The sequence below is a fragment of the Coregonus lavaretus genome, assembly GCF_964263955.1.
Source record: "Coregonus lavaretus genome assembly, chromosome: 11".
Taxonomy (NCBI): domain Eukaryota; kingdom Metazoa; phylum Chordata; class Actinopteri; order Salmoniformes; family Salmonidae; genus Coregonus; species Coregonus lavaretus.
In genome coordinates, this window is record NC_139998.1 from 49,891,650 (window position 1) to 49,906,093 (window position 14,444).

At 42.7% G+C, this 14,444-nt stretch overlaps 1 protein-coding gene across 1 annotated transcript; it reads right to left on the reverse strand.

Annotated features, from left to right (window-relative positions):
- Positions 1-6,450: 6,450 nt before the first annotated feature.
- LOC311137705 (T-cell acute lymphocytic leukemia protein 1 homolog) lies at positions 6,451-11,207 on the reverse strand. Its single transcript, XM_084172257.1, has 4 exons — positions 11,135-11,207; positions 8,646-9,311; positions 8,150-8,247; positions 6,451-7,684 (listed from the first exon to the last, which is right to left on the reverse strand). Exons 2-4 carry the CDS (start codon positions 9,161-9,163, stop codon positions 7,224-7,226), a joined length of 1,077 nt encoding a protein of 358 aa, XP_084028383.1. The 5' UTR covers positions 9,164-9,311; positions 11,135-11,207; the 3' UTR covers positions 6,451-7,223.
- Positions 11,208-14,444: the final 3,237 nt, after the last annotated feature.

Consider the following 14,444-nt stretch of genomic DNA (forward strand, 5'->3'; position numbering starts at 1 on the left):
TCAGCCCACCTGTCTGTCTGTCCATCCGCCTGTCTCTCTGTCAGCCCACCTGTCTGTCTGTCAGCCCACCTGTCTGTCTGTCCATCCGCCTGTCTGTCTGTCAGCCCACCTGTCTGTCTGTCAGCCCACCTGTCTGTCTGTCCATCCGCCTGTCTGTCTGTCAGTTTATGCAGTCCATCAGTACTAGGCTTTGTCCTAACCTCACCACCAGCCAAATTAGCAGGTCCCTTTCAGCCAACCCCACCCCCTCATTAACACCACCCCTTCCCTCCCCTCCCCTCCCCTCCCCTCCCCTCCCCTCCCCTCCCCTCTCTCTCTCTCTCTCTGTCTCTCCATCACACACACCTCGGGGGAGTAGGCCGGCTGTGATGTGTGGTCAGATAGCAGCCCTGAGAGCCTGTAGCAGCGGCTCTCCCCACTGTCCCGTTACCTGCTGAGAACCAGCCCTCAGCTCTGTTCTCTGGAGCCAGCACAACTCCCATATGGCCCATCCATCCCACCAACCACACACAGAGGCAGGGACGGAGGGATGGGAGGAGGGAGGAATGGGAGGAGAGAGGGGGCCGTTAATTGATTTCTCTCCCCTTGTCTGTCTAGTTATCTCCAGCCATAAAGAGCTTTTATTTTGTTATCTGTCTGTAACACTGGTCTTTGTTTGAAAGGCCCAAATGCATTATGTAGAGAATAGCGTGCCATTTGGGACTGGCTGCTCTGACTGCTCTCTCACTGTCTTCTTATGGGAGAAGGATTGTAAGAGTTAAAAAGGGACAAGAATCCGCTGTGATTTCGCTGAGTTGAAGTGTCTCGATTTAATCCATTATTTCAATGGAGTGAACTCGCTCTCATACTCAATATGCTTGAGTGGACATAATGACATGAATGTGAAATTAACATATTTCATCTATGGGTGGATGTACAGCAGTGGTTTTTATGGATGTGGCTGATGGGCTGTTCATATCTGGAAGGCCTTATTCTGAGTGTTACCCTGAAAGCAATACATAATTGGTAGATAAGTGTGGCATAGACCTGTAATTAATATTGTTAGATTGCTGTTGCAAGTATAAAGACATGACATTCAGTGTGTGTGTGTGTGTGTGTGTGTGTGTACAGTGCCTACAAATATTCCCTTGCACATTAGCCTAAATTCATTTCTATACATACAGTGCATTTGGAAAGTATTCAGACGCCTTAATTTTTTCCACATTTTGTTACGTTACAGCCTTATTCTAAAATGTATTAAATGAATTGTTTTCCTCATCAATCTACACAAAATACATACCCCATAATGACAAAGAGAAAACAGGTTTTTAGAAATGTTTGCAAATGTATTACAAATAAGTATTTAGACCCTTTGCTATGAGACTCAAAATTGAGCTCAGATGCATCCTGTTGTCATTGATCATCCTTGAGATGTTTCTACAACTTGATTGGAGTCCACCTGTGGTAAATTCAATTGATTGGACATGATTTGGAAAGGCACACACCTGTCTACATAAGGTCCCACAGTTGACAGTGCAGGTCAGAGCAAGAACCAAGCCTTGAGGTGGAAGGAATTGTCCGTAGAGCTCCGAGACAGGACTGTGTCGATGCACAGATCTGGGGAAGGGTACGAAAACATTTCTGCAGCATTGAAGGTCCCCAGGAACACAGTGGCCTCCATCATTCTTAAATGGAAGAAGTTTGGAACCACCAAGACTCTTCCTAGAGCTGGCAGCCCGGCCAAACTAAGCAATCGGGAAAAAGAGCCTTGGACAGGGAGGTGACCAAGAACCCGATGGTCACTCTGACGGAGCTCCAGAGTTCCTCTGTGGAGATGGGAGAACCTTCCAGAAGGACAACCATCTCTGCAGCACTCCACCAATCAGGCCTTTGTGGTAGAGTGGCCAGACGGAAGCCACTCTTCAGTAAAAGACACATGACTGCCCGCTTGGAGTTTGCCAAAAGGCACCTAAAGGACTCTGACAATGAGAAACAAGATTCTCTGGTCTGATGAAACCAAGATTAAACTCTTTGGCCTGAATGCCAAGCGTCACGTCTGGAGGAAACCTGGCACCAACCCTACGGTGAAGCATGGTGGTGGCAGCATCATGCGGTGGGGATGTTTTTCAGTGGCAGGGACTGGGAGACTAGTCAGGAATGAGGGAAAGATGAACGGAGCAAAGTACAGAGAGATCCTTCATGAGCGCTCAGGACCTCAGACTGGGGAAAAGGTTCACCTTCCAACAGGACAATGACCTTAAGCACACAGCCAAGACAATGCAGGAGTGGCTTCGGGACAAGTCTCTGAATGTCCTTGAGTTGCCCAGCCAGAGCCCGGACTTGAACCCGATCAAACATCTCTGGAGAGACCTGAAAATAGCTGTGCAGTGACGCTCCCCATCCAACCTGACAGAGCTTGAGAGGATCTGCAGAGAAGAATGGGAGAAACTCCCCAAATACAGGTGTGCCAAGCTTGTTGCGTCATACCCAAGAAGACTTGAGGCTCTAATCACTGCCAAAGGTGCTTCACAAAGTACAGAGTAAAGGGTCTGAATACTTATGTAAATGTGATATTTCCGGGTTTTTTATTGATACATTTGCAAACATTTCTAAAAACCTGTTTTTGCTTTGTCATTATGGAGTAATGACACATTTATGGAGTAATGAACATTTTAGAATAAGGCTGTAACGTAACAAAATGTGGAAAAAGTCAAGGGGTCTGAATACTTTCTGAATGCACTGTAGCTACACAACGTAATCCACATTTTCTTTAATTTTATGTAAAGGCCCTCTGAAATATAAACCTGTGTTTGTTTAGTCTATGCGTTTGCCTGTGTCATTATAGCGGGGGTGAGACAAGTGCACAGTTGCTGTGTAAATCCTGGGGTGATGTAGCACCTCTCCGTCACTGTGTATTTGTGTCATTACTTCCTTAAGGGCCGGTTCCCTGGACATATAGATTAAACCTAGTCCTGAACTAAAAATGAATCACAATAAAAAATATTTATTGAAAGAGCCTTTAAATCGTGGACTAGTCTTAATCTGGGTCCTTTATGTACAGTATGAGGCCAATGCAGTCCTCCTTAATGAAGAAACTAACAAAGATTATTTTGGTTCATATATACCCACATATACACACATAATGTATACCCACAAATACACACATAACGTATATATCCACATATACACACATAATATTTTCCCACATGCTCACATTTTGTGTGATATACTAGTTTACTTACAATCAGAGCCATATATAGAGCCATATGTAAATAGACAGTATATCTCTGCTTCTGACCATTAGGCTCTTTTCCCATGTTCTCCTGAAATTTAAATGATGCCCCTAGATGAACGCATTGTGAGAACATAGATAGCATAGACCGAGGTGGGAACTGGTGTTGTGCCAGTATTTCACACACACCCCTTAATTCCCTATGGGACCAGTACTCTAACCTCTCCGTCTGCGATGGCTTTTTCATTGGCAGTGATTCTTATCAGTCATCCTCTCCATCGCTCCACTCATCATAGAGCTGTAATCATGACATACTGCTCCCCAGTGCCCCCTCAAATACCTTCTAGCTCCACTCTATCTCTATTGCTATCTCAATATTATTAGTGGATAAGTACAATAGTGGTCAATTCATATGGTGGGAACACAAACGTTTCATTGGACCCATTGCATCTCATCTGAAGAGGCATCTATCCTGATTGTGGGGTCTGTCTGTGGATGGATTATTTAATGATGATGGTCCATGGTCATCTTTAGGGAATTTCAAAAGGTGGGGAACTGCCCTAAAAATGGGTTGAAACTCGATTGGCATTTTTAATGGGTCGTTTTGGGGGTTGGGGTCACTTTAAATAAAAATCCCTCAATTCAATTCCATCCTCATACCAATTCCTTCCATGTCATGTATCTCTATTTTGATTCCAGTTTGGAGTAGGCATAAATTAAACTACTGCCATTGAAATATACTGGAATTGAATCAAACCCATGCACCAAACAATGTTTACACCATGTCTTTGTTTACAAACTACTGCCCATGCAGATTGCAGACAGACCTCTTATTCATCTTCCTGTGAGAGGTCTACCCACAGATATCCTATAATTCACTATGATTCTATATGTAATTCTATGGGTCCACCTGGTTGGTTTTAGTACTTGTATGTTTCGGAAATGTTTCAAGTAAAATAGACCCACTTATCTAATAGATGACGGACAAATATAACGTGAATTGGAATAAATATTACATAGAAATGTGAATATAAGATTAGCACAACAGCACACGTTTGTCAAATTCATTTTCTCCATTTTTTATTTTGTGGTTTCTTACAATTCTGTGAGATATAACATTGCATGTATTTATAGATGGCTCTATAATCACTTTACAACAAAGGTTTTATCCTACAAAATATCACACAAAAATTAATAACCCTTTTATTTACTACATCGTAGAATTAAAAGGTACCAATTCTGGTTACTCAGTAGTCTGCTGAAATAGCATGTGCATAATGTTAAATACAGTCGTAAAACACTTACTTTATTAATGTTAGCAATAAAAGATAAACGAAAGAAGTGAATGTGAAAAAAGATGATAAACTCATGGTCACAAGGAAAGAACCAGTTTAAAAAATGACAAGTTCTATTGTCTGTTTTATGTACACATAGAGTGGAATGTTTGTACCTGTCTTTAAATATATTTTGATACAGAGATATTATAATGTTGTTTTATTGTTGTTATTGGACAGGAATGATTTTCCTCCTTTGTTTTGGCTCTCAGTTAACTTTGAAAGGTATGTGTGTGTGTGTGTGTGTGTGTGTGTGTGTGTGTGTGTGTGTGTGTGTGTGTGTGTGTGTGTGTGTGTGTGTGTGTGTGTGTGTGTGTGTGTGTGTGCGCGCGTCGTACATACAGTGAGGGAAAAAAGTATTTGATCCCCTGCTGATTTTGTACGTTTGCCCACTGACAAAGACATGATCCGTCTAGAATTTTAATGGTAGGTTTATTTGAACAGTGAGAGACAGAATAACAACAACAAAATCCAGATAAATGCATGTCAAAAATGTTATAAATTGATTTGCATTTTAATGAGGGAAATAAGTATTTGACCCCTCTGCAAAACATGACTTAGTACTTGGTGGCAAAACCCTTGTTGGCAATCACAGAGGTCAGATGTGTCTTGTAGTTGGCCACCAGGTTTGCACATATCTCAGGAGGGATTTTGTCCCACTCCTCTTTGCAGATCTTCTCCAAGTCATTAAGGTTTCGAGGCTGACATTTGGCAACTCGAACCTTCAGCTGCCTCCACAGATTTTCTATGGGATTAAGGTCTGGAGACTGGCTAGGCCACTCCAGGACCTTAATGTGCTTCTTCTTGAGCCACTCCTTTGTTGCCTTGGCTGTGTGTTTTGGGTCATTGTCATGCTGGAATACCCATCCACGACCCATTTTCAATGCCCTGGCTGAGGGAAAGAGGTTCTCACCCAAGATTTGACGGTACATGGCCCCGTCCATCGTCCCTTTGATGCGGTGAAGTTGTCCTGTCCCCTTAGCAGAAAAACACCCCCAAAGCATAATGTTTCCACCTTCATGTTTGACGGTGGGGATGGTGTTCTAGGGGTCAAAGGCAGCATTCCTCCTCCTCCAAACACGGCGAGTTGAGTTGATTCCAAAGAGCTCGATTTTGGTCTCATCTGACCACAACACTTTCACCCAGTTCTCCTCTGAATCATTCAGATGTTCATTGGCAAACTTCAGACGGGCCTGTATATGTGCTTTCTTGAGCAGGGGGACCTTGCGGGCGCTGCAGGATTTCAGTCCTTCACAGTGTAGTGTGTTACCAATTGTTTTCTTGGTGACTATGGTCCCAGCTGCCTTGAGATCATTGACAAGATCCTCCCGTGTAGTTCTGGCTGAGCCCCAGGCCGAGGGAGATTGACAGTTCTTTTGTGTTTCTTCCATTTGCGAATATTCGCACCAACTGTTGTCACCTTCTCACCAAGCTGCTTGGCGATGGTCTTGTAGCCCATTCCAGCCTTGTGTAGGTCTACAATCTTGTCCCTGACATCCTTGGAGAGCTCTTTGGTCTTGGCCATGGTGAAGAGTTTGGAATCTGATTGATTGATTGCTTCTGTGGACAGGTGTCTTTTATACAGGTAACAAACTGAGATTAGGAGCACTCCCTTTAAGAGTGTGCTCCTAATCTCAGCTCATTACCTGTATAAAAGACACCTGGGAGTCAGAAATCTTTCTGATTGAGAGGGGGTCAAATACTTATTTCCCTCATTAAAATGCAAATCAATTTATAACATTTTTGACATGCGTTTTTCTGGATTTTTTTGTTGTTATTCTGTCTCTCACTGTTCAAATAAACCTACCATTAAAAATATAGACTGATCATTTCTTTGTCAGTGGGCAAACGTTCAAAATCAGCAGGGGATCAAATACTTGTTTCCCTCACTGTATGATCTCAATGACATTTTGTATGGTAAATATTGCAACCATGTTGTTTATGTGAATATCACATTAACAAGTAAACACTTTGTTCTTCTCTTAACATAAATATTGACAGCAACACAGAGATCTCACACTTTTTTTTATCTTGACCGATTATCAGTTATCTCACTGAATAACTATTTGTGTTTGGGGATTAACTGTGTCATCCAACAACTAATGAGGTGATCTTCAACAAAACAATTTCTGGACTTCAGGTCTGAACATAATTATTTGATAACCCCAAATTTTAGGTACTAAAATAACTCAAAAGAACTTTAGAGGGCTCTAAGATTAAAACAAATCACTTACATTTAGTGGTCTGTAGTACTTAAGAACACAGTTATCATTCTTGTTTAAAGAGTCAAGCAGCGTACCTAAACAAACTTTCACCTTAGACAAGAAAAGGTACCATTTTGCGATTTCATGCCTTTTTCCGAAACACCTTCACTGTTTTTCAATAGTTTGTTCTATCATGACTCCCAAATCCATCACCTGCTTACAACAGCAGCTGGGACAAAGCCTTGTGTTCCACCAGAGAACACACCCTCCTCTGGATTGGCCAATAACAGACAGAGCCATTGAGGGAAACAGGAAGAAGAGAAAGAGCAAATCTGTACACAACACAAATGCATCACCATTGGAAACATCCTATTGGCCCCCATCCACTCTACCCAGGTGGAAATTTGCTCCAAATCGCCAACCTCCTGCTTCTCACAATGTCTATTTTCTTCTCCACATAGGGAAAACGCTGAGTCATCTGTGGTTGCGTTCGTCCATATGGAGTCCAGAGTGAGGATGGAGACCCCTGGAGGTTGGCGTTCGAGACTCGACAGACGAGTCCTGGTCCTCGGTGTAGCTGTCGGGACTCCCGTCCCCGCCCAGAAGACTCCCGCAGCTCGAGTTGCCTGACGACAGCATGCCCTGGAGGAGCTCCTCCCGGACCAGGCTCTCCTCACGGCCCTCGCGGGCCCAGGCCCCCTCAACACCGCTGCCGTCGCCGCCTCCCACCACACCTTCCTGGTCGTCCAGTAGCTTGGCCAGGAAGTTGATGTACTTCATGGCCAGTCGGAGGATCTCGTTCTTGGAGAGCTTCTTGTCGGGCGGGTGGGTGGGGATGAGCTGGCGGAGGTCAGCGAAGGCGCCGTTCACGTTCTGCTGGCGCCAACGCTCACGGCTGTTGGTGAAGATCCGCCGCACAATTTTGGGCTGCGAGCCTGACAGGGAGAGGAGGAGAGGGTGTTACATAGGTAATATAATAATAAAATAACATAGGTTTTCTGATATGTTTGATAATACACTGTCTGCATTCACCAGCAGTGTGTATAGTTGAATCAGATGTGTTAGAGCTAGGCTGGAACAAAAGCCTGCACTGCGGCCCTCCAGGACCTGAGTTTGTCATCCCTGTTGCCCCATTCCCTAAATGCCCTTTCCTTCTGTCTAAAGACCACCAACACAGATGTCAGCACTCTTTGTTAAACCACACTGTTTGATGGTATGACAGTTAGACTTGATGCAATGCCTTGGCACTTTACAATTGGTTAGTCTCTCTGATGCAGCTTTTCTCTTTAAAATGACTATTGTCCGAAGCTCCCTTTACCCCTTTGCACCCTGACAGATTGATGCAATATCCAGACCAAAGTGTGGCTAAACATAATTATTAAAATCTAAAATACTCTTACCATTATCATCCTTGATTTCAATCTCATAAGGCCCAGGTCCTCGTTTGATCCGATGGCTGGGGTACATGGCATACTGCTCAGTCTCGCCACCGTAGCCACTAGAGAAAGATGTAGAAGTGTGGAATTAGACCACACATAAATATATATCTATAGACTTTTATACTGGTGATTTTGTTGGACTAAACTATGACAGTTAATATAGGCCTACACATTTCCATTTGCCAAAGTAAGAAATGGAAAACGCAAAGCTTTTATAATCATCATTATTATTATTAGCATTATTATTATTATTATTATTTAATAGCCTATAATAACAATAACATGAATAATAATAAAACATAAATAAATCGGGATGCACATTTCAGGCCTAAACTTGGGATAAGGCTACATAAATCCAATACATATCCAACAGTGATTGTGCTGACCCACAGCATAAACATCTCAAGACCACGCACATCATTTGGACATACATTTCCAAAGGGTTAGTTTGCCTTACCTGTTCATGGTGGCGAGCGGTTGAGCAAAGTTACTGTACAGCATCGCTCGTGCAGGGAGAGGAAAGGCGAGCGGGCTCAACTGCACCATTCGAGTTTCGCTCAACAACGGGTCCAGGGGAGCCAGTGGCAGGGGTATCGGCTGTCTGCACAGCTCCGTGGTCTGTCCCTTGTGGTTAATGTCTGCCGTCTGCTCCCGAGCTTTTATATCCACGGGCCCTCCTCCCCTGGCCAATTCGATAACCGGCACTAACTTTTTTAGCTCGCTGTGGTACGCCGTTTCCTTGGCAACGCCATTAATGAATATAGTCGGGTTGCAGTGCTCCCTGGGGACACGCTTCCTCTCAGCTGAGTCTTCCGACGCTGCCGTCGTGTTTTCCTGTGTCTCACCAACAGCCTCGTCCCCCTCCCCACTGACACGACCTGCTATGGAAGTAGTCAGGCTGTCGTGCAGTGGGGACTTGCACTCCTTGACCATAGGACTGAGATGCCCAAGTTCTGGTTTCAGTTTTTCCATCATTTCAACGGCTATTCGATCGATTCGACCGTGCGTAGAAATGCCTCAAATAGCCTAGGAAAACGCAAAGGCTTAATGGTAGGCCTATCCGAGATTGACTGAGCTGAACATCGAAGCGACCCCACTCATCGATATGAATCCTTGATGTCACCTGCAAAAACAAGATAGCTTTTATGCTTTGTAATTATGAATCTAACATTTTTCTAATTAATAAACTATAGTTTATAGTTGTATACAAAATGCAGACTCCTGTGCTCGCGACACTGCGTGTCCAGAGCTCTGTAAACGTATAGGCGTACTGTCAATCCCGCGCGCGCCGACTCATCAACCAATTCGCCAGGCAGATAGCTGCATCCATTCATTTGCTCTAGGAGGTGGGTGCATAGGCCTATACTATCAATGTGCTTAACTGTATGAACACACTGTTGCATTACCTTGTCAATTACAGGCTATAATACAGTTAACTATTTTGACTGCACTCCTGCAGTCCATCACAAGGGAATTATCATATCACATGACATGGCTACTACTTTAGAGAATATCATTAAAGCCTTGGTTTTTGATTATGTGTTTTTAAAACAATTGTTGGCCTATTTGGCCTGCACATAAAAAATAAAAAATAAACATAGGCTACCTGGCTTTGTTCTAACTGGTGCTCGACGTTCACGTGACCCTGACCTTATAAACTGCTGTTAACTGGCAGGGTGGATAACAGTTCTGATAACGCACAGGTTTTAACAGGGAGGGGCCCTAATCATTCCCCCACATTGTTGCATCTGCCCAACAATCGTCGCACCGTTAAACTTATAATTTTTTTAAAATATATATTTTATTTTGGTTTTTAGACAATTGTCTAAAACAATATATATATATATATATTTCTAAATGTCCACGCAGAGATAACGCTTCCTTTTAATGTCTATTATAGACAATAGACTTAGACAAAATACACTAAACTAAACATGACGTGGACATCAATATAATAAGCCTTTGTCTTTCACTGTATCATTATCGTTATAATATAGCAGCCTATACCACACTCATATTAATTACGTTGCAATGATAACCTCTGTCACTCTTGAGCACCTATTTTTCAATTGATCTCATAATTCTTCTTTCATTGTCTTTTTCATTTGAATGTATTTTAGTTTTTCGATTCTTACTTTGTTGCTTGAGCATAACTTAGTTTCAAAATAAAGTTATTTCTTCCATGCTGCAAAAATGTTATTTCTTCCCATGCTGCTAACGGAATAAGTGTAGTTTTTGTCACAACCAATATTGTTTTGGTTATAGCTCGTGCGCATAAAAGGTAACGAGAAGAGAATAGGGTATACAGTACGTTTTTTGCGTCGTTTATTTTAGGCAATCGTTAATTATTAACCTATGGTTTTGAACGTTTGAACCTAATTGAATCAGGTTTTAGAGTGCACAATATGTAAGGCGCAAACCTTTTCATTCCATAGCCAAACTGTGTAGACCTTGGCTTCACACATTTTTACAGAAACAGAGTGGTCATTTTCTGTTTCACAATAGCCTGTAAAGATGTGGGGATAATAACATCTTTAGACTGGGCCTACATGACTAATATATACATATGCAAATGTATTTAGGCTATTGCTCAGCAGCCTATATCAGAATGAAATTATAATCCACAAATTAATATTAGCCTATAGCATTCCCAAAGTATGTGGATAGTGGAAATTGACTGAGGATATTTTGCTAAACGAATAAATAAGTGAAAATATCGAAGCTTATTATATTGGTAGATAAAATGAATGCTAAATCGATAAGCTAACTGGTGTATTTCCCTTGACCGAGAAACAAATGGACCTGCATTTGTCAACCCGAAATAGGAACGAACAATGACAAACAATTTTCAAATTTTCTATATTTCCATTACCGATAACATATCCACAAATCCACACCAACAACAAATATGACTTGCTAATGATTATTTGGGTGTGTTGTCCTTACCATAGCCGGAGTGTTGTTGATAGAGTGTGTGTGGAGCCATTTTGTCGAGGGTCGTCCATGTCTGAGGTTTTAGATTCACTGAAGTACTGTGTGGAAGCTGGAAGTGAGGTTTTATATAATTCCACATCATGTCCAGTGTGGCGCTTAGTGTGGGGAGCGAGCTGAGCACTGGTGCAATGTGGTGACGAGAGATAAGGGCGCGCAGTTGCGGCCCCTAAACCCATTATTTATACAATTATTCATTATTATTTGGCGTTTTATCGAGGGAATTTTCAAATGGGAAGAAAAAATGTTGTCTTATAGGCCTATTGAGAATGGATATGCACTGAAATATAGGCTAAGCGGGAAATTTGAAAGGAAAACATCCCATGTGCCTTGTAAAATGCTCCAAGGCTTAGTCCAAAATGAATTATAGAGCAATGGGGCGTATTTAAAAAAACATATCAGTGAGGATGTTGACTTGAGAAAAATACCATTAGGCCGTGTGTTTGTTTTGACTAATATCTTAACCTTTTATGAAGGAGAATAACTAAACAGTGCATGCTAAAGTCATTAATGAATTTGAATTAATGAATGCGACATGTACAATTAATAGCATTGGTCTTCTGAATGTATTTCTGATAATATTATATTGTGCAACAATGATAATTAATGAATACTCTGTAATTTGGTTCAAACTCTAAGGTAATGCATTTGACAACACTCAAAACACTGTCAATCAATTATCTCTAACAACTGTCTCTTGGGCCAGATATTCAATATTCACACGAGAGGTTTGCATGAAAAACCTTATCAATTGAAACAGCATAGCTTACACCGGGTAGCCTACCTCGCCAATTATGGTTATCCTTATTATTTAGCTGACTCTACAATGGTGTAGTCTATTCTTATAGCTAAATAGTCTAAATGAAATAAACATATAGATCTACAGAGAAAAAATAGAAGGCTAAATCAGCTAAATTATCAGAAGCCTTTATCTTGCTTTGTTCATTTTGCAGGGACTGCAGTGATTGAAGGATCCCGGATGCCTTGGGAAACTTGGCAGAATTAGGTATAAAGCTCATAGGACCACCTTGCCGGCAGAGATATGGCGGTATCAGTGCGCCAACGACCTGCAGGGTCATAAGTCAAAGTGGGAGGCGAGACACTCAACGTGGGTATGGTGCGGTATATGCTCAGAGGCCTACATGTCTCCTATGTGTCCTTAGGCCTACCATTTTCGATCCCATATTTCAAAGTAGGGTTTGGGGGGTAAATCACAAAGACATATGCCGACATTAAATTAATAGTCAATTATCAGTAGGCCTAGTGAACAAAACAAACATCTAAATGGATAAATATGTATGCGTGAGTCCATTTGAAATATATATATTTTCTAGCAGATTGGCTAATTAGCCTACGTCAGACATTCAAAAGATGACTGACATTTATGCCTGATGGTGGGAAAGGTCGAAAAAAGAAAAAGGAAAAACTGCTGAACTATTTCCTTCTGTCGTTAATGTTTGTCAACGCAGCTCCCTCTGTCACGACCATAGACAAACAGTGTGGTCACGTCTCACGACCACTGAGCGGTCACGACCACCAACATCCATCCTGTCAGTTTCCGAGTCCAAGCGTCACATTCAATGTAACCTAACGTAACACACATTCTAGAGGCGCAACATCGTGAGACTTCCGGGAACGCTTACTATCCAAACAGACCAGGCCGGGGTTTGGAGTTTGAGAAGTCAATGAGAGAAGTGACAAATGATTAATTAGTTGTTACTTTTCTCGAAATATAAAGGCACAACCTAGATTATAGCCAGTCTTAAGTAGTTTAACATGTTATTACTCCAACCTGTGAAAGTGACAAACTGACATTTTTATTTTCGTCAAAAACAACTTTATATTGACGTGTTTCAGCGCATGAGTTTAGTTAGTTCAACAGAATGCACATGTAAATGTCTCCCTTATCATGCTTATGTCCATACTACCCCTAACACACGCAGGGGCATCATTTCAGCTAAACCTGCTAGGGCAGTGTTTCCCAAACTAGGTCCTTGGGACCCCAAGGGATGCACATTTTGTTTTTTGCCCTAGCACTACACAGCTGATTCAAATAATCAACTAATCATCAAGCTTTGATTATTTGAATCAGCTGTGTAGTGCTAGGGAAAAACCAAAACGTGCACCCCTTGGGGTCTGTCATGTCAAATAGTGTCCCCCTGCCAAAAAGTCAGGATGCTCTCAATGGTGCAGCTGTTTAACTTTTTGAGGATCTGAGGACCCATGCCAAATCTTTTCAGTCTCCTGAGTCGCTGTCGTGCCCTCTTCACGACAAACGTCTTGGTGTGTTTGGACCATGATAGTTTGTTGGTGATGTGGACACCAAGGAACTTGAAGCTTTTGACCTGCTCCACTACAGCCCCGTTGATGTGAATGGGGGCGTGCTCTGCTCTCCTTTTCCTGTAGTCCATGATCAGCTCCTTTGTTTTGATCACGTTGAGGTAGAAGTTGTTGTCCTGGCATACACTGCCAGGTCTCTGACCTCCTCCCTATTGGCTGTCTCATCGTTGTTGGTGGTCAGGCCTACCACCGTTGTGTTGTCGGCAAAGTTAATAATGGTGTTGGAGTCGTCCTTGGCCACGCAGTTGTGGGTGAACAGGGAGCACAGGAGGGGACTAAGCATGCACCCCTGAGGGGCCCCCATGTTGAGGATCAGCGTGGCAGATGTGTTGTTGCCTACCCTTACCACCAGGGGGCGGCCCGTCAGGAAGTCCAGGATCCAGTTGCAGAGGGAGGTGTTTAGTCCCAGGAGGGTCCTTACCTTAGTGATGAACTTTGAGGGCACTATGGTGTTGAACGCTGAGCTGTAGTCAATGAACAGCCTTCTCACGTAAAAGTTCATTTTGTTCAGGTGGGAAAGGGCAGTGCGGAGTGCAATAGAGATGACATCATCTGTGGATCTGTTGGGGCGGTATACGAATTGGAGTGGGTCTAGGGTTTCTGGGACGATGGTGTTGATGTGAGCCATGACCAGCCTTTCAAAGCACTTCATGGCTACAGACGTGAGTGCTACAGGTCGGTAGTCAATTAGGCCGGTTACCTTGCCGTTCGTGGGCACTGGGACTATTGTGGTCTGCTTGAAACATAACACAGTAGGTATTACAGACTCAGTCAGGGACAGGTTGAAAATGTCAGTGAAGACACTTGCCAGTTGGTCTGCGCATGCTCTGAGTACACGTCCTGGTAATCCATCTGGCCCTGCGGTCTTGTGAATGTTGACCTGCTTAAAGGTCTTACTCACATCGGCTACGTAGAGCGTGATCAC